The 23,299-nt window shown below is 46.0% G+C and overlaps 1 protein-coding gene across 4 annotated transcripts in view; it reads right to left on the bottom strand.

Annotated features, from left to right (window-relative positions):
• The window catches only part of MTCL1 (microtubule crosslinking factor 1), a 238,040-nt gene extending 226,137 nt beyond the window's left edge, over positions 1-11,903 (bottom strand). For all 4 annotated transcript variants that reach the window (XM_075314532.1, XM_075314533.1, XM_075314535.1 and 1 more), the window contains exon 1: positions 10,862-11,903. In XM_075314532.1, coding sequence (XP_075170647.1) covers positions 10,862-11,575 — 714 coding nt within the window. In that variant the 5' untranslated portion in view covers positions 11,576-11,903. The remainder of the gene's footprint in view (positions 1-10,861) is intronic.
• Positions 11,904-23,299: the final 11,396 nt, after the last annotated feature.

The following is a 23,299-nucleotide window of genomic DNA, read 5'->3' as shown; positions in this document are numbered from 1 at the left end:
ATGGGTCAGAAGAGAGATTTGACGGCTCTGAAAAGTCCAAAATTGTGAGATGTCTTGCAGAGGATGCAGCAGTCTTGAATTTGCCAAATTTTTGAAGTGTGATCACCGAACAATTAAGCGTTTCACGGCAAATAGCCAACAGGGTCGCAAGAAGCGTGTTGGGCAAAAAAGGCGCAAAAAAACTGCCCATGAATTAAGGAAAATCAAGCGTGAAGCTGCCAAGATGCCATTTGCCACCAGTTTGGCCATATTTCAGAGCTGCAACGTTACTGGACTATCAAAAAGCACAATGTGTGCCATACTCAGGGACATCAATAAAGGTAAGGAAGGCTGAAAAATGACCACCTTTGAAAAAGAAACATAAAATAAAACGTCAAGACTGGGTCAAGAAATAACTTAAAACTGATTTTCAAAGGTTTTATGGACTGATGAAATGAAAGTGACTCTTGATGGGCCAGATGGATGGGCCAGAGGCTGGATCAGTAAAGGGCAGAGAGCTCCAGTCCGACTCAGCAAGGTTGAGGTGGGGTACTGGTATGGGCTGGCATCATCAAAGATGAGCTTGTGGGACCTTTTTGGGTTGAGGATGGAGTGAAGCTCAACTCCCAGACCTACTGCCAGTTTCTGGAAGACAACTTCTTCAAGCAGTGGTACAGGAAGAAGTCGGTATCATTCAAGAAAAACATGATTTTCATGCAGGACAATGCTCCATCACATGCATCCAACTACTCCACAGCGTGGCTGGCCAGTAAAGGACTAAAAGATGAAAAAATAATGACATGGCCCCCTTGTTCACCTGATCTGAACCCCATAGAGAACCTGTGGTTCCTCATAAAATGTGAGATCTACAGGGAGGGAAACCAGTACACCTCTCAGAACAGTGTCTGGAGGCTGTGGTGGCTGCTGCACGCAATGTTGATCGTAAACAGATCAAGCAACTTACAGAATCTATGGATGGTAGGCTGTTGAGTGTCATCATAAAGAAAGCTGGCTATATTGGTCACTATTTTTTGGGGTTTTGTTTTTGCATGTCAGAATATTTATTTCTAAATTTTGTGCAGTTATATTGGTTTACCTGGTGAAAATAAACAAGTGAGATGGGAATATATTTGGTTTTTATTAAGTTGCCTAATAATTCTGCACAGTAATAGTTACCTGCACAAACAGATATCCTCCTAAGATAGCCAAATTTAAAAAAAACCCGACTCACAACTTCCAAAAATATTAAGCTTTGATATTTGAGTCTTTTGGGTTTATTGAGAACATAGTTGTTGATCAATAATAAAAAAAAATCTTCTAAAATACACCTTGCGTAATAATTCTGCACACAGTGTAGTTTGTCTAAAACTAGCCCTGACTGCCAAACACCTGTCTGTGGTTTATTTCCTTGAGAGCCAATGATCAGGCTGCTAAAAGTCAATATGCCTGATTCTTCTATCTCTGAACACATTTTCTGAGGAATGTATGAGCACTCCTATACACATTGGGTGGTCAGCCAGTCCTCCCAAAATCAGTGGCTTTGGCCAAGGGTTGGTCTCTTTCAGACATCATTAATATTTTACATATGCAAAAAAAAATAAATAAATTGTCCAAGAGTTATCAGTGTTTGGATCCGATTTTCACCAGTGTCAGGTTTTAAGATTACTGTTTCATAAATGATTTTCATGTATGGAAAAATAAATCTGTAAATTGCACAGCTTATCTTATCCATTACAATGATAATCACGGAGATTACACAGATTAGATACTGATGCCAACCGTGTACTGCCCGTGAATTTCACGGACCTTTACTTGTAGGGGTGATTTGTATCTGTGCCAAAAAGGACATGTCTCCATGATTCTTCTGTGGACAGACGGTCCATAAAAGACATGTGCATGTGAACGGCCTCATACACGATAATAGGTAGATTTTCTATCCGCAAAAACCCTGTTCGTGAAACTAAGGCGTCTGAATGAGGCCTGATATATATGATCACTTTTAGGGTACACTCACACGAGCGTTGAAATCGGATGAGTGCAATGCGAGAAAATCTCCTGTTGCACTCTGACCAATGTTAGGCAATGAGGCAGAACAGTTGGGCAGCTTTTCTTCCATGCAGATTCTGGATGCGAGAAAAGTAGCAGCATGCTGCGATTTTCTGCGAGAGCCGTATCTCTCGCACCCATTCAAGTAAATGGGTGTGAGAGAAACCTCGGACTGCACTCGGATGTTATCCCAGTGCAATGCAATATACACACAGGATGACAGTGGAGGAGATGGGGGGGATTAACCCCTCCCTCTCCTCCGCAGCACCCGCCCTCGGCTTCACAGCTGTGACCCGATCGCAAGATCGGGTCACAGTCGCATGACACTCGGCTCACGCTCGCACCAGAGCCTGAGCCGGGGATCATTAGCAAAATCGCATTCGATGCTCTCACTTCGGATGCCATACGCTCGTGTGAGTCCAGCCTTAGGATCAGTTCCTTTTGGAAACTTTTCATATTTTTTGGCCATATATATCCCATATTGTGCATCACAATAAGCTCATGCAAACACACGAATGCCATAAAAGTCAAATACATCAGAGTTATTGTACATGTCAAAAATCTCTAGAGAATACAGCCAACACGTTTTCTTTCCATTGTTGTCTTGGGCAGGACTCTTGTCCAGGACTCTTGTCCTTTCTGATTGACGTAAACCTATAATAAAATCAAGCAGGGCTTGGTAGATACATGTCCAAACGTCACAAATATGCACTACTGGATATTATAATAGACGGGTAAAAGGATTAATATGAGCTGTAAGAAATAATATAATATGATTACTACTGTTCCCAGCACGCCAACCTAACCACAGGTACAAGGTGCTCCTGGGTTATCTCCGCCGCCATCATTGGGATGTCCTCAATGGCTGTCTGAAATTTAGCCTCATCAGAAGACCATGAACAGTCTCATGGACAAGTTTAATAACATAAATGTGTTAGCGGAAAATGACCCATTGTTTAAATCCGAATTTGATGGTAATTGTTTATTTTCCTTTCCAAAAATCCATATCACTGTCTAATTAAAGGGAACTCTACAGAGAGGCAACTGTACTGCTACATAAATTTCCAGCACAGTGCCTCTGCTGCCATCCCCCCATGCCAGAGCCAACATACCCCACATGTTTGAAGCTAATCACTAGCCTAAGGGTATGCACACACGATCAGAACTTACTGCGTCCTGGACGCAGCGGGTCCTGACCTACGGGTCCGCGAGTCTCCTCCGCAGCTGCTCGTACCCACAATCAGGGTTCCATGCGCTGCGGTCTCTCGCTTGTGTTCTCCCTACGGAGGACGCATGCAAATCCGCAGCAAAGAATTGACATGCTGCGGCTTGGAAAGCCGCACCGTAGGTCAGTGTTTGCTGCGAAAAACAAGCACAGTGGGCACGGGATTGCTAGAAATCCTGTCTACTATGCTTGTACTGTACAACGCAGTGATTTGGACACAGCAAAAACCCGCTACATCCAAAACTCTGCAAACACTGATCGTGGGCACAGACCCTAAAAGGTTTTAGACCATATTTAATGGGGTTTTCCCATGAACAAAATTAAACTTAAAGTTCATTTTAATCAATAGATCTTGGAATAATAATAAGAATTTCCACAATTAGATGTGATAAAAAAATGTTCCTGTGCTGAGATAATCTTATAAATGTCCCTGCTATGTACTGTGTAAGGCCTCCTTCACACATCCGTGTCTCTGGTACGTGTGATGTCTGTTTTCACACGTACTGGAGACAGACTCACGAAGACCCATTAAAATCAATGGTCTAAGTCACAACATCCGTGTTTTCTCACACACCGTGTGTCCGTGTGGAGCGCACGGCGACATGTCTGTTTTCTGCCGGCAGAACGGGTGTCACTGATGTGATCCGTGTGACATCAGTGTGACACGTACAGGAGAAAACATATGTCATATAAAAATAAAGAATTTTTATATTTACCTGTCTCCAACACTGCTATCTCTGCCTCTGCTGTTACAGTACTTCCGGGCCTGCTCATTATGCTCATTGCATATTTACTGCACTGACCACGGACCCAGAAGCACCACAACAGCAGTGCTGGAGACAGGTAAGTATACCAGATCACGCTGTCCATGTGCTATCCAGATATCACACCGATAGCACAGGGACAGCACACAGTACAAACACACACATATGAACCTTCACCACGGACTGTGCAAATCGGGAGGTTAATGGATGTGTCTGACAGTACAGGGACATGGTCTGAACATACTAAATCTTCTGGGCAGGGAAGTAAAAAAAGTATAAAGACATTATAGCAAGGGAGCGTAGCTGATTCTTTTTGTGAGGTAGCACATTTCCCAGCATGATTTTAAAAAATGTTTTACCTCAAAGAAAGAATAATTTGTGATCCTGTGCTGTAATGTCTGTATACTTTATTACTTCCTGCCCTGGCCAGAAGCTGTAGTATGATCAGACCATATTCCTGTCAGACACGGCCATTACACAGTACACAGCAGGGACACATATATAAGATAATCTCAGTGCAGGAACATTTTTTTTAGACACATCTAATTGTGGAACTTATCATTTAATCCAAGATCTTTTGATTAAAACAAACTTTAAAGTTAATTCCTCAGCCATCACAGCCATGTCGAGTACTGGCATGGCTGTGATTGGCTGATAGAATCACATCATCAGGTCTATATAGGACTTGGTGACACGATGCTCAACACACACTGTTCTTTGACAGTTGAGAAAAGCAAACTAAGCCCCCCTACATACCGTGGACTTGCACCCTTTAGGGACTTCCATGGGGCACTAAACAGTGTTTTTATCCTTGTTTAACTAATAAATAAATCATTTTAAAAAAAAATGACGTGGGTGTCCCCCATTTTTGATAAACAGCCAAGGCACAGCAGACAGCTGCGGGCTGGTATACTCAGGCTCGGAAGGCCCATGGTTACTTGGCCCTTCCCAGCCTAAAAGTAGCCGTCCACAGCCACCGCAGATGTGGAACATTCATAAAATGCACCAATTTGGGCGCTTAGCCAAGGCTCTTTCCAACTGCCCTGGTGTGGTGGCAATCGGGGTAATATTTTTGTGGTTGATGTCAACTGTGAATTGACAGCAGACATGAAGCCCAGGAGTTTGTAATTGAGAAGAGTCTATCAGACACCTCCATTACTAACCCGGTAAGTGAATAAAAAAAAAAAAAAATACACGCACGAATGTCAATTTAAAGAGCACCTTACACTTGATATATTAATTAAGGATACGCTGACACAAGCGTATATTCCTTCACGAGAGAGAATCAAATGCGATATGCTAACAACACTTGGCTCAAACTCGGCGTGAGCCGAGTGTCATTATACTGTGACCTGATTCTCTCACATGCGAGAATCGGAGCACAGGTGCGGAGAAGAGGAAGAGATTATTTTCTCCCTCTTCTCCATTGTCTCTCTCTGTGTATATTGCACTGCACTGGGATGACATCAGTGCAGTCCAATGTTTCACACGCACCCATAGACTTGTATGGGTGCGCACTGTCTGGTATACGCTGCCAATCGCAGCATCCAGTGATTTTTTTTCTCATGCTGAATCGGAATGGTAAAAAAATCATGATCAACACAGCCCCATAGTATAACATTAGAGCGAGTGCTAGCTAACAAAACAAGGGATAACACTCGTCCGAGTTATACGCCAGTGCGAATGAGCCCTTTAACTGATTACTCATCCAATTGTTACCATTTCACTGATTCTTGAACTTTTTGTTTCATTTTCTGTGTCCTTGTGTTCTAAAGTTATGACTAACCCGGGAATAAAGATACAACCTTTCCCTTTAAGCAACTGGGTGTATACCACAGAACTACTGTCATAGAGAAAAAGCAAATGCCAACAGAGAAAGTTATGCTGATGCTGCTAATTTGAGGGGGAGGTTGAAAACAGTCAAATCCCAAGCATTTCCACAGCAATATTGCATCTTTTTTGCATCTGCGCCAAGAAAATGGCCTAAAAGGCATCAAATAAAACACTTAAGGAAAAACACTGCCGGTGTTTTCCTGAAGAGTCTTCCTCTGGCAAAGCTCAGCAGGTACGGCGGGGTCTGTAAGAGGCTGTGGGCACGTACCCCCTGGGTGGTTTCACACACAGTATTTTATGTGAGCTTTTAATGCAGTTTTTTTTTATCCAAAGCCAAAAATGGATTCAAATTGAAAGACAAATGTCATGGAAGGACTTATAATCCTCCTCCTGCTTGATCCACATCTGGAATTGGTTTAAAAACTGCATAAAAAAATTGTAGTGGCATTTATCCAAAAACCTCTGGGTGTGAAACAACCATTATGGTGAACGGGGAGCTTAGAAATCCAGTACATTATCAGGCCACGTGCACACGTTGAGTATTTGGTGAGATTTTTACCTCAGCAAAAAATTCAGAAGTGGTGCCTATATTTCTATTAGGCACGTTTCACACGTCAGTGAAAAACAAAGACGTTCTTCACTGACGTGTAAAACACACACATGTCCCTCCGTGTTCCGTGATTCACGGCACACGTGGGTTGTCCATATGCAATCCGTGATCCGTGATTGCACATGGACATTACTCACCTGCCTTCACTGCTGCTGTCCATGGTGCTGATCTCCTCGGGTCTCCAGCGTCCGCCCACCGCTCTCAGCAGCTACTTCCTGGTCGGGTTTTCCTGCTCTCATGAATATTCATGAGCCAGGCAGGAGCTGCCGAGAGCGGAGCAGGCACAGCGAATCGCAGGCAAGGTAAGTTAAAAATATTTAATATTTAATATGTCCGTGATTTTCTGGTACGTGTTTCACTGATCACACACGGATCACACCATAGTGTGGTCCGTGGGTCATCAGTGATGCCAGAAAAAAACTGACATGTCTCCGTGCAGAATCACGGCCAAGGGTGCACGCTGCACGGAGACACGTTCAGTGAAAAATCACTGATGTGTGAGCAGACCCATTGATTAGAATGGTTCTGCGTATGTCAGTGATTCTGGTACATTTAAAAAAAAGTACAAACGTACCAGAATCACTGACGTGTGAAAGGGGCCCTAGTGATGAGTGAGCACTACCATGCTCGGGTGCCATGCTCAGTACTCCTCACCAGCAGTTGAACGCTTAAACGGGCTCGACTTGTGCACCGAGTATAATGGATGTCAAGAGAAAACCCAATCATTTTCTGGAAAAATGCTAGAGTTCCCCATTAACTTCCATTATACTCGGTACACAAGTCACACCCATCCAAGGGTCTAACTGCTGGTTACGAGTACCGAGAATGGTAGTGCTCGCTCATCACTAGGAGCTATTCTAATTTTCCCTCTGACTGATCTACTCCTGGTTTCGGCTTACAAATACTGAGGTAAAAAACTCACCAAATACTCAACGTGTGCACATGGCCTTAGTGGTCATTTATTTTCCTCTGAAAGCTGTGAAATCCACCATGTAAAAAATGTTTCCCCCAGAACAACTACCTGCATGTGATGTAATGAGAGTGACATCACGGCATACAGAGCGGCCATCTTACAGGACATCCTCTCAGGAGAACTTGCAGCAGAATCTATGTCTGCCACCAGCTCCTCCTCTCTCCATAGAACTTTACGTGCACCAACTGTCATCTATCCGAGTAGTAGGAAAATCTGTAATCACTGGACACAGTTTTTACCCATAGAGAAAGCTCAGTCCAGGAGAAAGAAACAGATTTCTCTGATAAGACATATGACAAAGCTGCGCATTTTCATATGTTCTATTGATTTATTAAATATAAATTAAAACTACAGTTACTCGTTAACCTCTTCATATTAGGCACAAACTAAAGGCACTAGTACAAGTGGGTGATATTGTACCTATTGAACAGCCCATTTAGGAAGGACTGAGGGCAGAAAGAGAACATCATTCAATCCCCTTCCCCTTTAGGAAAAGGCCATGAACAGGTGGCCGGCAGAGAAGACCCCACTGGGCACCCGAAGGCCAATAACAAAAAATTGGAAAACTGTGCTGACATGTTGTACACAGTCGTTTTCATCATACTGTAGCTGCACCCTGGTCAAAACCATGTCACCAGATCCCTGTACATTACATAGCTTTGCAGCTAAAAGGGGGGGGGGGAGATAACAGCGATGTACAAGATATCAGCTAATCTGAGGGGATGGCAGGAGTTGGACTCACATCCATCTCATATTTTTTACCTATCTGTGGATAGGCCAAACTGTTATCTCCGGACAAACCCTTTAATGGGTACAAAGCCACTCACAATTTTATATTATATATATTATATATATATAAGTTTTACAATTCAACACTAAAGTCAAAAAAAAAAAAAAGTTAATGAAAACCAGCACCAAAAGCGAGAGAAAATAAACTTCTATGTTTGTGCAAATTGAATGTTGAAAATACAGAGAATAACTATTTAAGGTTGTCCCCCGAACACTCCCCTAAATCTCTCCAGCTTCCCCTGTACAGGCGTTCATGTGTTTTCAGTGGGAAGAGGATAAGCTTATCCCCTGAGAACAACAATTTCGTACATTTCAGTTGCCTGATACTGAGATTTTATCTGTTGGGGGAGTCGGGAGACCTCCATATATGTGAGATTCTCAACCACTGCTGCAGATATCGACAAGTTCAGCTGCCATAAATCTGAGGTCTATGGGGCCTTGCTCTATGTAACACTTGTGTATGGTCGCTGGCAACCAATGATGAAGAAATAGAAAATCCTTGGACCAGCACAGAAAAGGTAAGTAGACAAAACGAGAAGATACCCATAAAGATGAGGAGGGAAAAAAGGAGACGAAGGCAGAAATATAAGGACCCCACTAACTTGTATGGTTGATGCCAGAACACAGACAACAAGACACAGAAAGCCAGCTCACCTAGAGCGGTACATTACATATGGAGAACGGAAACCATTCTGACCAGCGGAAAAATCCAAAAACAGCTCCAGCTCCCAGAGAGAATATACAAGTCATTTATTGAAAAATTAAAATCAAGATCAGCACATCAAAAAATAGTCAAAAAATGTTCAGTGAAGTCTATAACGATGGATGCGAATGCCGAAGTCCATGAGGGGCAACAAGATGCACGTATGGTCACTATTTTTTGTCATGTGAGGATCTTGATTTAAATTCTTCAATAAAGGACTTACATTTTATCTCTGGAGCTGGAGATGTTTCTGCTGTTTCTAGAACACAGAGCTCCATGGCGGTGACGGTGCCCTCTTTACTATTCTATATAGTCAGTTCCATTTAATGTAGCGTCTGTAGTGGGACACAGGAATGGCCTCTGGTGGGTCTACTAGGGGGCAGTGTCCAAATACCCAGGGTATCCCAGAGAGTGAAGCCGAGATCTCAGGGCACTATGCCCATACCCACTGTACCCCAGAGTGTGGAGCCTGGGTCCTGGGGCACTATTCCTATACCCACTGTACCCCAGAATGTGGAGCCTGGATCTGGGGGCACTATCCCTATACCCACTGTACTCCAGAGTGTGGAGCCTGGATCTGGGGGCATTATCCCCATACCCACTGTACTCCAGAGTGTGGAGCCTGGATCTGGGGGCATTATCCCCATACCCACTGTACCCCAGAGTGTGGAGCCTGGATCTGGAGGCATTATCCCTATACCCACTGTACCCCAGAGTGTGGAGCCTGGATCTGGGGGCATTATCCCCATACCCACTGTACTCCAGAGTGTGGAGCCTGGATCTGGGGGCAGTATCCCCATACCCACTGTACCCCAGAGTGTGGAGCCTGGGTCCTGGGGCACTATTCCTATACCCACTGTACCCCAGAGTGTGGAGCCTGGATCTGGGGGCATTATCCCTATACCCACTGTACCCCAGAGTGTGGAGCCTGGATCTGGGGGCACTATCCCTATACTCACTGTACCCCAGAGTGTGGAGCCTGGATCTGGGGGCATTATTCCTATACCCACTGTACCCCAGAGTGTGGAGCCTGGGTCCTGGGGCACTATTCCTATACCCACTGTACCCCAGAGTGTGGAGCCTGGATCTGGGGGCATTATCCCTATACCCACTGTACCCCAGAGTGTGGAGCCTGGATCTGGGGGCACTATCCCTATACCCACTGTACCCCAGAGTGTGGAGCCTGGATCTGGGGGCATTATCCCTATACCCACTGTACCCCAGAGTGTGGAGCCTGGATCTGGGGGCACTATCCCTATACTCACTGTACCCCAGAGTGTGGAGCCTGGATCTGGGGGCATTATTCCTATACCCACTGTACCCCAGAGTGTGGAGCCTGGATCTGGAGGCACTATCCCTATACCCACTGTACCCCAGAGTGTGGAGCCTGGATCTGGGGGCAGTATCCCCATATCCACTGTACCCCAGAGTGTGGAGCCTGGATCTGGGGGCACTATCCCCATACCCACTGTACCCCAGAGCTTGGAGCCTGGATCTGGGGGAATTATCCCCATACCCACTGTACCCCAGAGTGTGGAGCCTGGATCTGGGGGCACTATCCCTATACCCACTGTACCCCAGAGTGTGGAGCCTGGATCTGGGGGCACTATCCCTATACCCACTGTACCCCAGAGTGTGGAGCCTGGATCTGGGGGCACTATCCCTATACCCACTGTACCCCAGAGTGTGGAGCCTGGATCTGGGGGCACTATCCCTATACCCACTGTACCCCAGAGTGTGGAGCCTGGATCTGGGGGCATTATCCCTATACCCACTGTACCCCAGAGTGTGGAGCCTGGATCTGGGGGCACTATCCCTATACCCACTGTACCCCAGAGTGTGGAGCCTGGATCTGGGGGCATTATCCCTATACCCACTGTACCCCAGAATGCAGAGCCTGGATTTGGGGGCACGACCACCATAGTCAGCCCACACTCACCTTGAGATAGTCATTCTCTGAGCGCAGCTCCTCCAGCTCCCTGAGCAGCTCCTCGTCCTGCCCTGGAGGTGGGGGTGCAGGGCTCTTACTTGGGGGGCCCCCTGCCCCCCGGCTCCTCCGTCCACCATCCCTGGGGTCCGCCGTCAGGACGATCTCCGGCAGAATCACCGTAGCCCGCTCGCTGCAGCCGGACTCGTTGTCACTGCTGTGCACCGGTAGGGGGCGCTGCTCGTCGGAGAGGGGTTCGGAGGGGCAGTCGGACAGGTCGGAGCTGCTGTCTGTGTGGCTCACCCTGGTCAGTCCTGCAGAGGGGGGCTCCAGCCTCTGCCCCCTCCGGCGCCCCGCACCTGCTGCCGGCACGGGGGAGGACGGGCCACACCGCGCCCCCCTCCTGCCCGGCTCCGCGGCTCCATGGCTCGGCCTGGATGCCCTCTTGCTGCTCAGTGACGCCTTGGCACTGGCCGGTTTCGCCGGGTTTGCTTTGTCTTTGGCCGGTACACTGCGCCTGGATAGACGGCTGTGGGTGAGGAGCCCGGAGGACTGGTGTCTGATGCCGGGGCTGGGGGACTTGGGGGGCAGCACTGAGGGTTTGGCAGGGGGCGCCCTGGGATGGGGGTCTTTCAGGAAGGGTCTGGCCGGGGATGGTGCCCTGTGCAGCCGCTTCTTCTCCGCATGGCTCTGCAGCAGCCTGGGCTCGGGATTGCCAGTCTCCATAGGATGCTGCAGGGACAGGACCCCCCTCCTGCCCACCGGCTATCCTGGCTGTGCCACCACAGCAGCAGCGCTACAGCCGATCACAGTCCGGGCGCAGCTTCTCATCACTTCTGCCGCAGCTCCCCGCCACCTGCGACCATCACTGCACGCACGACCCCGGCTGCGCCTGCTCCCGGGATTCAGCACTCACATACGGTGCCCTCCGCTCCCGACATACTAGGATCCATCTGCATCTCTGCCGGCTCCTTCCTGACACCTCCGCGCCCTAATGTTCCTGCAAATCTGCAAACGCTGCTGTCTGTCACCCAACCTGATGTGTGCCAGCTGCCCACCGGCGCCCCCGTGCGCCTGCGCCTGGTATCACACCTGTGCTGCATCCATAGCACGTAATAATGACTCCTGCACAGATCAGGGTATAATCCTGGGAAACCCCTCCCCTGCTGAAGGCACAGGGGGTCCTATATACTCCCCGACCACATAAGCATCCTCACCTGCAATCTGTGGACTCTGCCTACCCCTCCCCTGCTGAAGGCACAGGGGGTCCTATATACTCCCCGACCACATAAGTATCCACACCGGCAATCTGTGGACTATGCCTACCCCTCCCCTGCTGAAGGCACAGGGGGTCCTATATACTCCCCGGCCACATAAGTATCCACACCGGCAATCTGTGGACTATGCCTACCCCTCCCCTGCTGAAGGCACAGGGTGTCCTATATACTCCCCGACCACATAAGTATCCACACCTGCAATCTGTGGACTATGCCTACCCCTCCCCTGCTGAAGGCACAGGGGGTCCTATATACTCCCCGACCACATAAACATCCACACCGGCAATCTGTGGACTATGCCTACCCCTCCCCTACTGAAGGTGTAGGGGGTCCTATATACTCCCCGGCCACATAAGCCTCCACACCGGCAATCTGTGGACTCTGCCTACCCCTCCCCTGCTGAAGGCACAGGGGGTCCTATATACTCCCCAACCACATAAGCATCCACACCGGCAATCTGTGGACTATGCCTACCCCTCCCCTACTGAAGGCACAGGGGGTCTTATATACTCCCCGACCACATAAGCCTCCACACCGGCAATCTGTGGACTATGCCTACCCCTCCCCTGCTGAAGGCACAGGGGGTCCTATATACTCCCCGACCACATAAGCCTCCACACCGGCAATCTGTGGACTATGCCTACCCCTCCCCTACTGAAGGTGTAGGGGGTCCTATATACTCCCCGACCACATAAGCCTCCACTCCGGCAATCTGTGGACTATGCCTACCCCTCCCCTACTGAAGGTATAGGGGGTCCTATATACTCCCCATCCACACCTGCAATCTGTGGACTCTGCCTACCCCTCCCCTGCTGAAGGCACAGGGGGTCCTATATACTCCCCGACCACATAAGTATCCTCACCGGCAATCTGTGGACTATGCCTACCCCTCCCCTACTGAAGGTGTAGGGTGTCCTATATACTCCCCGACCACATAAGCCTCCACACCGGCAATCTGTGGACTATGCCTACCCCTACCCTACTGAAGGTATAGGGGGCCCTATATACAAACTATAACGTGTATTTAAGGATCCCTGATCACATAAGCATCCTCACTGCAATCTGTGGACTATGTCTACCCCTTTCCTACTGAAGGTATAGGGGGTCCTATATACTCACTGTAAAGTGTGTATCTGATCACATGAGCATCCAAACCGGCAATCTGAGGACTATGCCTATAGCATAACCATCACTGATGGTGAACAATCTCCAAGGTCCCTAAGATATTTGGGGTACAAATCTAAATGGCGTCATGTCATTAGAGGATGATCAGTGCCCCGGGCAGGGTAACTTTCACTATATCTCCCAAATTACACTGAACAAGAATATACACACAACACTTTTGTTTTTGCTCTCATTTTTTCATTTTTCATGACCTGAACTCAAAGATCTAAGACTTTTTCTGTGTATATTAAAGGTTTTGTTCTCTCAAATATTGTTCACAAATTTGTATAAATCTGTGTTTGGCTACATTGGCGTATGACTCGAACAAGTGCAATGCGAGAAAATCTCACATTGCACTCGGCCACCTGTAAGAAAAATGCTGCAGCTCACATCTGCAAGGTTTTCCTCATCCCTAATCTGACTGAGGAAAAAATGACACAATGCTGCAATTGTCTATGAGTCTCCTATCACTCGCACCCATACAAGTCTGTGGGTGCGAGTGAAACATCGGACAGCACTCTGATGTCATCCGAGTGCAGTGCGATATACGCACTGGCTGACAATGGAGGAGATGGAGACATTTTTCTCTCCCTCTCCTCCACAGCTGTGATCCGATCGCAAGAATAGAACACAGCTGTGGGACACTTGGCTCACGCTCGCAGCAGAGCAGGAAGCGAGGGTCATTAACTTATTGCATCCGATGCTCTCGTGTCGGAAGCCATATGATAGTGTAAAGGTGGTGTCACACACAGCGACAACGACGTCGCTGCTACGTCACCATTTTCTGTAATGTTGCAGCGACATCCCGTCGCTGTCGATGTGTGTGACATCCAGCAACGAGCTGGCCCCTGCTGTGAGGTCGCCGCTCGTTGCTGAATGTCCAGCTTCAATTTTTGGTCGTCGCTCTCCCGCTGTGACGCACACATCGCTGTGTGTGACAGCGAGAGAGCGACGAAATGAAGCGAGCAGGGAGCAGGAGCCGGCATCTGGCAGCTGTGGTAACCTGTAACCAAAGTAAACATTGGGTAACCAAGGTGGTTACCCGATATTTACCTTCGTTACCAGCCTCCGCCACTCTCACGGTGCCAGTGCCGGCTCCGGCTCTCTGCACATGTAGCTGCAGTGCACATCGTGTAATTAACCCGATGTGTACTGTAGCTAGGAGAGCAGGGAGCCAGCGCTCAGTGTGCACGGCTCCCTGCTCTCTGCACATGTTGCAGCACAGCGACGCGTGTCGTTATGATCGCTGCTTCGGCTGCTGTGTTTGACAGCTAAGCAGCGATCATAACAGCGACTTACAAGGTCGCTGCTACGTCACAGAAAATGGTGACGTAACAGCGACGTCGTTGTCGCTGTCGTTTAGTGTGACCCCAGCTTTACTCTAGCCTTAGTGAACTCTTTTCCTTTGCTGAGATAATCCATCCACCTCACAGGTGTGGCATATCAAGATACTGATTAGACAGCATGATTATTGCACAGGTGTGCCTTAAGCTGATGTCACACATAACGACATCGCTGCTACGTCACCATATTCTGTGACGTAGCAGCGACCTCAACAGCGACGTCGCTGTGTGTGACACATAACAACGATCAGACCCCTGCTGCGAAATCGTTGCTCGCTCCTGAATGTTCCAGGTCATTTTTTGATCGCTGCTATCCCGCTGCACCATGCTGATAAGCTGATAATCCTTGTGTTTGACACCGCAGCAGCGACGATCGCTACGCTACGTCTGAAACCACACAATGACTGTCGACGTCGCTATGATCGCTGCTCCGTCGCTGCTTTATATATCATGTTTGACAGCTTACTAACGATCATCTATGGTCGCTGCTACGTCACAGAATATGGTGACGTAGCAGCGACGTCGTTGTCGTTATGTGTGACACCAGCTTTAGGCTGGCCACAATAAAAAGCCTCTCTAAAATGTGCAGTTTTATCACACAGCACAATACTACAATTGTCGCAAGTTTTGAGGGCATGCTGACTGCAGGAATGTCCATCAGAGATTTTGACCGTGAATTCAATGTTCATTTTTCTACCATAAGCCGTCTCCAAAGGTGTTACAGAGAATTTGGCAGTAAATTCAACCGACCTCATAACCGCAGACCACCTGTAACCACACCAGACCCAGGACCACAACATCCGGCATCTTCACCTCCGAGATCATCTGAGATCAGCCACACAGACGGCTGCTGCAACTATTAGTTTGTATAACCAAAGAATTTGTGCACAAACTGTTAGAAACTGTCTCAGGGAAGCTCATGTGATGCTCATCGTCCTCATCGGGGTCTCCACCTGACTGCAGTTTGTCATCCGTGACTTGAGGGAGAAAATGCTCACATTAGATGGTGTCCAGAACATTGGAGAGGTGTTCTCATCACGGATGAATCCTGATTTTCACTGTACAGGGTAGATGGCAGCGTGTTTGGCGTCGTGTAGGTGAATGGTTTCCTGATGTCAACATTGTGAATTAAGTGGCCCATGGTGGCAGTGGGGTTATGGTATGGGCGTGAGTATGTTATGGACAACGAACAGAGGAGCATTTTATTGATGCATTTTATTGATGTCATAAGATTAAATCTTCTAAACGTTATTCCAAAGGGTTAAAATAATCCATGCAGACAAGATAAACAGGTCCAGAAAACGCAGGCGCATTTCAACTTGTTCTTATTTATTGATTAATTGAGAACAAGTTGAGGTGTCCGAAACGCGTCTGCTTTCTCTGGGACTTTTTATCTTGCCTGCCTGGATTATCTTAACCCTATGTAATAAATCTCGGAGGTGTTAATCTCACTACAAGTGCCGGAGGCTGCAGCAAAGTTTATTTATACCTTACCGAGCCCTCAGGATAAACCTGAAACTCTTAGCTCCCAGGTTTTACTCAGTGAATCCCACATTTTGTTGGCTAATGCGACATCATTGCTTATATATGCAGAGTTATAGAAACACGGAAATCAAGAACTGCTTGAACACCAGGACATATTCTAACATTCCCGTCACTTGCAGTCTGGTAAATAGAGTTGCTTACCCCAGAGTTGTAGATATGAGCAGTTCTATCAGTATATAGAGGATGGATGGGAGCGATATTTCAATATTTGATGTTTTTACATTAGGCATTGAAGACCGACATGCAAACATTATAAATTTATGGCAGTCTAATACGAGAGATCTGAGAATTAAATGCGACTGAGTGGTCTTGGAATGTCCCCAGAAAGCCAATTACATCTAAATAATGAAGAGGAATGAACCAGTGGCAATGTGAGCCAGAACAAGACTGCCATATGAGCCATATTACTGCTGATCCACGGTAGCACATAAATGATAGATATACTATACCGTAAGATTACCAATGTAAATATTTTCATAGGGATAGTTGCGTGATTTTCGTGTCGTGCGTATTTCTCCAAAGATTGCAAATGACATGTTGCTATGGAAACATTAAACATTCTACTATTATGTATCTCTGAGAATCTGCTGAAGATGTAATCAGTGCAAATAACAACTAGGGGCAAGCACCCCGAAACACCGTGTCTGCAAATTGGGATTCAGATCTGGCTTATATATCCTAGGTCATATGCAAAGGAATGTTAAAAATCCACATTTGACTTTTAGGATCGCTACTTCCAATAGGTGGCGCTGCGCTAGAGTTTGTCTCCTGTCCTGGAGAGACAATTCAAAGAACAACTGAAACTATCCTAAATTACAATAAGAAAAGCGTAAATGCAGAGAAATTCAAGAGGATGTCGTCAAGCTTAAAGGGGTTTCCCACTAACAAACTGAATGTTAATCATTAGATTTTGGAATAGTAATAATTTCCACTATTGGATGTGTTTAAAAAAAAATGTTCCTGTGCTAAGATAATCTTATATATGTGTGTACCTGCTATGTACTGTGTAATGGATGTGTCTGACCGTACAGGGACATGTTCAGATCATGCCATATCTGTGCAGGGGAGGAAGCAAAAGAGAGTATTCAGATAGAACAGCACAGGATCATAGATGATTCTTTCTGTGAGGTAAAACATTTTCCTGCCTTTTTTTAAAAACTGTTTTACCTAAAAGAAATAAATATTGCTATCTCATGCTATAATGTCTGTATACTTCTTTATTTCTGAAGGCAAACACTGAGCTCAGCTTGATGGCCTGAGCCCCAAGCTCAGTAATGGGTTGCAGGGGTGATGCGTGCTGTCGATGTGATGTGTCAGTTGAATACAAAACACAGTGCTGAGTAGCGGTGGTGAGCCGGCCCTGGTTCCAGGGAGGGTACTTGCTCTACTATAGGCTGTTTTGGGGTTCACTTCCCTGAAAGAATAAAAAACCTTTAGTAAGATAAATACATGTAATTTACATATAGATACTCAATGTTCAGTTGTGTTTTCATATGTCATGGCTGTCTATAGACTCATATACTCATTAATATAATACATAAATAATTACAGTAGTAGTGTGCAAAAGGTTTAGTAGGGCATAGTAAAAAAGTAAGAATGGCTTTGAAAACAGTAAACTAACCACAGATTTTCCAATGATTTAGGCGGGCTTTGCACGAACAAGGAGTCTTAGAAGTGATGGTATCTGTCTGGGATTACAAGAAGCGACAGACGGAATTGCACAAGCAACATCTACAGAAGATCTGTGGTTAATTCTCGGTGCAAATGTACTTTGAAGAATTGATGCTGTTTTGAAATTAAAAAGCCGGTCCCCCAAATATTAGTGTTTTTTATTTCTAATAAATGATTTTTTGGGTGTGTGTGTTTATTTACTGTAATTTACAGATTAATCATGGAAGGTATCTCGTGGAGACGCCTGACATGATTAATCTAGGATTTAGTGGCAGCTATGGGCTGCCATTAACTCCTTATTACCCCGATTTGCCAACGCACCAGGGCAAATCGGGAAGAGTCGGGTACAGTCCCAGAACTGTCGCATCTAATGTATGCGGCAATTCTGGGCGGCTGCTGACTGATATTGTTAGGGTGGGGGGCTCCCCATAACGTGGAGCTCCCCATCCTGAGAATACCTGCCTTCAGCCGTATGGCTTTATCTGGCTGGTATTAAAATTGGGGGGAACCGCACGCCAGTTTCTTTAATTATTTAATTATTTATTTCACTGAACAGTATAGACACGCCCACCGGCTGCTGTGATTGGGTGCAGTGAGACACCTGTCACCCAGCCTGGGGGCGTGTCTCACTGCAACCAATCATAGGCGCCTGTGGGCGGGGAAAGCAGGGAATACGAGATTGTTTAATGAGCGGCCAGCTTTTTCAAAATAGTAAAAGCCGCCGTAGCAGTGGGAATGCCGTGCAGCGCCGCGCCGGGGATCGGGGAACGGTAAGTATGAGAGAGGGGGGGAAAATGACCGACAGACTGTGAGAGAGGGACAGAGATAGTTACGGACCGACAGACCGACCGACAGAGAGAGAATAGAGACCGAGAGGGAGAGACCGACTGACAGAGAATTGTGATTGACAGACATTGTGAGACATCACTCGTTTCCAGTGTTTTAAGAAACATGCGAGAAATGTATTTAGAAAATCTCATGTCACTAGGATGGTGTGAGTGCCGTCCCGTGACATCTGATTATTTACACGCTCCCATAGACTTGCATTGCAGAGACTCGCAGTAGAAACTCGCAAAAAAGCAGCATGCTGCGACTTTTTTCTCAGTCCGATTTGGACTGAGAAAAAAAATCGCAAATGCGAGCTGAATCATTCACTAACGTGTCCGATTCCAATGCGAGATTTTCTCGCATTGCTCTACTGCGAGAAACTCGCAAGTGAGAAGCAGCCCTAAAACTAACCGTGTTTGACTTAGATCACTGTGTGCAGACATTCTGACTTTATCTAAGAATTCAATGTTAGGAGAGGCTTTCATGCTGTCTTTCCTTAATGATGGACAGGTTGAGAGTTGAGTAAAAAGATTCACTGGACCCTGATCATGTGGCCATGTCAATACCAGGTACAAGAGCTCTGCAACTCTCCAGCCACCTGCCAACATCCCCTGTACCTCTTCTGATATCTGATAAGTAGGCCCCGGGTGATGCTTTCATTGTGCTGTGATGTACTCATGATGTCCCAATGGGCCTATTAATGAAAAGAAACACTGATATGCCAGCAAATAGGTGGAGATTTGCAGGGTTGAGGTTTGTTTTTGTGGGAAAACATTCAGTATAACATGTCATTTATTCATCAAAATCCCTGCTTATTCTGGGCCTAGGAGTCCAGTGTTCCTAGCCTTTCCTTTATGCACATGCTTTATACATGCTTTAGCTTTATGCACATAATTAGTGTTTGACAACTAAGGATAGTTGTCAAACACTAATTAAAGGAAACCTATCACATGGAAAAATGCTATTAACCTGCAGATATGGGGTTAATCCGCAGGTTAATAGCATTCTGAACCTGCTAGCCAACTACTCATTAAACCCCCAATCCTCTCAGCAGCGTTTCAGTTTCTGTCATGAGGGTGGCGCCGTGGGTTCAGTCACCACTCTGTGTATGGTGAGCGGCAGCTATTACTATGCCCCCTGCACTGACCGAGTGCTGCTCAGCATTATAACCAACTTTCAGTCAGTGCGAGGGGGGATGGGGGTGTTATATGCACCGCTATTCATACACAGAGCGGTAACTGAACTGTTGCCGCCCCCGCGAGTGACACCACAAGGCTGCCGGAAGGATTAAAGTTCATTTCCTCCTGGCAGCAAGGTTTAATATGCAGGCACTGGGCAGGTTCAGAATGCTATTAAGCTGCAGTTTAACCCCATATCAGCAGGTTAAGAGCTGTTTTCCATGTGAAAGGTTCCCTTGAAGCCACCAACCAGACAACTAAGCAAAGAAAGAGCAGGGATTCAACTAATACGGCACATGTTATACTGAATCTTTTTATGCATAAATATTATGCTGCCCACAAATCTTTATAAACAATTTCATTTTAGTAAAATATTTTACCAGATTCTTACAGAATTGAGTTATCTTCCACCTATGGTAAGAACTGATTCAATGCAGACACCAAATGAAGATGAAGATCTCGCTCATATCCAAAGACTAAAATCTTGTCTGACTGTAAAGTACTTTGTGTTAATTGTCGCAAAGTTGAAATTGTAGCACTGTGCGAGGTAACATTTGTTCTACTGAACCCCTGTGAGCAATCCTGTGCCTGGCAGCCGCGCACGTAAGGGAGACTGACAATGCAACAGCTGCTATAAACCCCTGGGTCAAGTTTGCAAGCTCATGCAAGCCGGCTCTGCCTTTATTTCTAGTCATCCTGGCTCGTAGCCACACAATAGATAAATGAGGTCAGTCCTGTAACTTGACAGAATAATATGATTTTAAAATGGCTGCAATTACATACAGCTAGTTAAAAACTTTATATCCACATTGCTGAGGGGTGGAGGAGGTCATGGATATTTTCATTACCAACCAGAAACATGAGAATTATCATTCTTCATTTCCTACTATGTGTTCGGCAGGATATTTTGAATTCCAAGTAGAGTAGTTTTGCTGCAATCACAGGTTGCGGGTTTTTACACATCATTTTGACATAATTTTCAAATACATCGTGGTTTTTCCGTTATTGCTTAAAAAAATGCACTACAGCTGCAACGTGTGAATGCCGCTTATATGGTTCTCAATGTACCGTTAGGCCATGTGCACATGCAGCGGATTAGCTGTGGATTGCTAAAAATCTACAACAAAGTAAATTGGTTTTCTTATGACTCCATACACATAGTGAAGAATAAATAATATGCGGATTTGATGATATACCTTATCAGCTGCCAAGCTATTATTAATTTCACACATGGATATATATGTATATATATATATATATATATATACATATATATATACCAGCTGTAGTACCCGGGCGTTGCCCGGGATATTAGTAACTGTCTCTCTGTCTCTCTCCCAGTCTCTGTCTGTGTGTCGCTGTCTATCTGTCTCTTTCCTTGCTGTCTGTGTCTATGTCTCTGTCTATTTCTATCTCTGTCTGTCTTTGTATCAGTCTATCTGTCTCTATCTCTGTGTCTTTCTGTCTGTCTGTCTGTCTCTCTATCTCTGTGTCTGTCTGTCTCTCTCTATCTCTGTCTCTATGTCTGTCTGTCTGTCTCTCTCTTGCCCCGTCTGTCTCTTTCCAGGTCTGTCTCTTTCCAGGTGTGTCTCTTCCTAGGTCTGTCTCTTTCTAGGTCTGTCTCTTTCCAGGTTTGTCTCTTTCCCCATCTGTCTCTTTCCCCATCTGTCTCTTTCCACGTCTGTCTTTGTCTGCTCTCTGCCTGTCTCCAGGTCTGTCTCTTTCCAGGTGTGTCTCTTCCTAGGTCTGTCCCTTTCCAGGTCTGTCTCTTTCCTGGTTTGTCTCTTTCCCGGTATGTCTCTTTCCCCACCTGTCTCTGTCTGTCTCTTTCCAGGTCTGTCTCTTTCAAGGGCTGTCTTTTTCCCCGTCTGTCTCTTTCCCCATCTGTCTTTTTCCTTGTCTGTTTCTTTACAGATCTGTCTCTTTCCCCGTCTGTCTCTTTCCCCTTCTGTCCCTTTCCCCGTCTCTTTTCCTGTCTCTTTCCCTGTCTGTCTTTATCCATCTCTTTGTCTGTGTGTTTTCCTGTCTGTCTCTTTCCCTGTCTGCCTGTCTCTGTCTGTCTCTTTCCTTGTCTGTCTCTATTTCTTTGTCTCTTTTCCCGTCTGTCTCTATCAAGGTCTGTCTCTTTCCCCATCTATCTTTGTCTGTCTCCTCTTTCCCTGTCTGCCTGTCTTTGTCCGTTTTCCTGTCTGTTTGTCCAGGTCTGTGTCTTTCCCCGTCTGTCTCTTTCCCATCTGTCTCTTTCCCCTTCTGTCCCTTTCCCCGTCTCTTTTCCTGTCTCTTTCCCTGTCTGTCTTTATCCATCTCTTTGTCTGTGTGTTTTCCTGTCTGTCTCTTTCCCTGTCTGCCTGTCTCTGTCTGTCTCTTTCCTTGTCTGTCTCTATTTCTTTGTCTCTTTTCCCGTCTGTCTCTATCAAGGTCTGTCTCTTTCCCCATCTATCTTTGTCTGTCTCCTCTTTCCCTGTCTGCCTGTCTTTGTCCGTTTTCCTGTCTGTTTGTCCAGGTCTGTGTCTTTCCCCGTCTGTCTCTTTCCCATCTGTCTCTTTCCCCATCTGTCTCTGTCTGCCTCTGTCTGTCTCTTCACCGTCTGTCTCTTTCACCATCTGTCTGTCTCTAGCTCTCTGTCTCTTTCCCTGTCTGTCTCTGTCAGAACGCTGCTGGGAGGTTTAAAGTTCATTTCCTCCTGGCAGTAGGGTTTAATGTGTAGTCACTGGGCAGGTTCAGAATGATATTGGTAATCATTAAAGGCATGTTATGCCTAAAATGCGCAGACGCAGAAACGTACCTGATCTACTCTACTTAAATTTTACTGAGCGGTGCTGGAATCTCCATTTTTTCTACTTCATTTTATGCACCTGGATACCGGTCTAAGATTCATGGTCTGGTGAGCTGTTTCTCTTTTTATTTATTGCCAATTTGTATGGTCTTTACCAAGGGGGCATATATAGTAATACCTTAAACCTTTATTGGCAGCTATTATAAAGTCACTATTCTATGTAATTGTAGTTGTTGACAGTCACAATAAGGCTGCATTCACACATACCATCTGAGAGGAATGGAATGATTTTTTTCTCAGGTGTCATCCTAGTTGATTCCTAGCTGTTTCAGTTTTTTCTTTTCACTTAAGCAGGTAGACTGTCTGAACTTTTTTTTACCCATTGATTCTTAACACCGTATAGGTTATAAACAGATAAAACATCATTGGAACTTTGAAGCAGTCTGCCTTCTGTGTTACATTCAATTTATATGGATGCCCATAGACTATAAGAAATGAGTTGGATCAGCAAAACGGATGAGAATAGGAAATGCTCTGAGTATCACGGACTGGAGACAAGGATCCCTTTTTAAAACTGATATATTTATAGTTCAGGAGAGTAGACTGTCAGTCATTACATGTCTCACACTGGTAATGCACTCTTTAATTTATTTTAGTTTAGCTAAAGG

The sequence above is a fragment of the Anomaloglossus baeobatrachus genome, chromosome 6, assembly GCF_048569485.1.
Source record: "Anomaloglossus baeobatrachus isolate aAnoBae1 chromosome 6, aAnoBae1.hap1, whole genome shotgun sequence".
Taxonomy (NCBI): Eukaryota; Metazoa; Chordata; class Amphibia; order Anura; family Aromobatidae; genus Anomaloglossus; species Anomaloglossus baeobatrachus.
This window is presented reverse-complemented; position numbering and strand designations above follow the sequence as displayed.